The 1,958-nt window shown below is 30.8% G+C and overlaps 1 protein-coding gene across 1 annotated transcript in view; it reads left to right on the forward strand.

Annotated features, from left to right (window-relative positions):
- Positions 1-1,958, forward strand: part of CEP135 (centrosomal protein 135kDa) — a gene marked incomplete at its 5' end in the record, with an annotated part of 63,205 nt that overhangs the window by 5,069 nt on the left and 56,178 nt on the right. Inside the window, 2 exon segments of the mRNA XM_008591910.1 lie at positions 107-248; positions 514-598. Coding sequence (XP_008590132.1) covers positions 107-248; positions 514-598 — 227 coding nt within the window.

Consider the following 1,958-nt stretch of genomic DNA (forward strand, 5'->3'; position numbering starts at 1 on the left):
TGAACTAGAGACATAATTTTAAAAGGCTAACTGGAATATGTAATTTTAAAACAGTGCTTTACTTTGTTTCTTCTTGATTTTTGAAGACACTCACTTGTTTTTTTAGGTGGCAAGAAAAGAAGTATTGCTTTCAGGCGCCAGCGTATGCAGATTGATGAGCCAGTTCCTCCTTCTGAAGTCAGTTCTTATCCAGTTCCACAACCAGATGACCCTTACATTGCAGATCTACTGCAAGTGGCTGATAACAGGTGCATTCAATGAAGTAGTTAGGTGTTTTACTGCATAATGTATCTGAGTTTCAAATTATTTACCACTCAATTTTTTATCTAATCTTAACAAAATTAATTCTCCTAGATGATGTATTATATTTATGTTGAGGACCCTTTTGCACAGCCCCTCATAACTAATTGAGAAATAGAAAGTATAGAATTTATTAAAAAATCTATCTAGTTTCGTTTCTGTTATTTTGAATTTGTTAACAAAAGTATATTGGCATGGTTATAAATGTTTCAGGATTCAAGAACTTCAGCAGGAAGTCCACCAGTTACAAGAAAAGTTAGCAATGATGGAAAGTGGAGTGAGAGATTATAGCAGACAGGTAGGATTTTTATTTACTTACATAGTAGGGATTGAGATAGGTATGCTGTGATTGTAAATAGAATGGGGTTATATTTGATATTACTGATAATGAGTTTTACAGCTTTTATCTTTTTCATCAGTTTGTTAATAGACTTAGTGTCTGGAATGACTTAGATGGCTTTAGAGCACTTAATCCATTCCCTACATTATTCATTGAGGTATAAATAGTAGTTTTTCATTTTGTTTTGTTTTTGTGTTTTTCTTTTAGGTGAATCATCTATCTCTCCAAATATAATTTTATAACNTGAGTTTTACAGCTTTTATCTTTTTCATCAGTTTGTTAATAGACTTAGTGTCTGGAATGACTTAGATGGCTTTAGAGCACTTAATCCATTCCCTACATTATTCATTGAGGTATAAATAGTAGTTTTTCATTTTGTTTTGTTTTTGTGTTTTTCTTTTAGGTGAATCATCTATCTCTCCAAATATAATTTTATAACCATATTACTGTTTCTACCTCAGGAGGTATTTTATTGAAGTGTGCTCTGTTTTATAATTTTATTTTTTATGATTTTTTTTTATAACCATATTACTGTTTCTACCTCAGGAGGTATTTTATTGAAGTGTGCTCTGTTTTATAATTTTAAATTCTTATTATATATTTTGTCATTTTGAAGATAAATCTCTTTGCAAGTTACCTTCTGTGTTGCCATATTTTTTGTGTTTTCTCTATAAGCACTAGTACCCCATAAAACAGTTTGGTGAAGAAGTAGGAGAATTAATAGGTGCAGAATTAGATCATAACCATAGCAAGCTTTGTCCTTTCATACTTTCTGTTGGTGTCTTTGTTAAATTCTGATTTGGTTAATTACAGGCTTTCTTTTTTAATACTCTTAGTGAAGTTTATATTGGGTAACACATTTTTCATTTTCTGCACAAGACTGCATTTTTCTGGAGTGAAGTGTTCTGCACATACAAATATAGATATAAATTATGTGTTGGTATAACTGTTAAGTTTTTAAAGTTCTTTGAAAATTATATGGATAAAAATGGAGTTAAAAGAAAGGAAATTACAATAATGTCATCCAGAGATGTTGAAGAGATGTTGAAAATATCAAATATGCTCGAGTTGAATATTATTGGTATTTTTCATTTTATAATCACACTTTCATTACATTTTTTTCCCCAATACTTTATAAACATAAACTGGCCAGTCTTACCATCTCTATGAGATGGCTGAGGTGTTTGGAGAAAATAGCTTGACCATTCTGATTGAAACCACCAATTTATTGTGGTTATCAATCTTAGTTGACCCTACTCTGCTGTCTGTCACTCTGCTGTATTGTTCAAGGAATAATGACAAGAAAAAAAGTCTGTAT

Source organism: Galeopterus variegatus, unplaced genomic scaffold, assembly GCF_000696425.1.
Source record: "Galeopterus variegatus unplaced genomic scaffold, G_variegatus-3.0.2 Scaffold7397, whole genome shotgun sequence".
Lineage (NCBI taxonomy): Eukaryota > Metazoa > Chordata > Mammalia > Dermoptera > Cynocephalidae > Galeopterus > Galeopterus variegatus.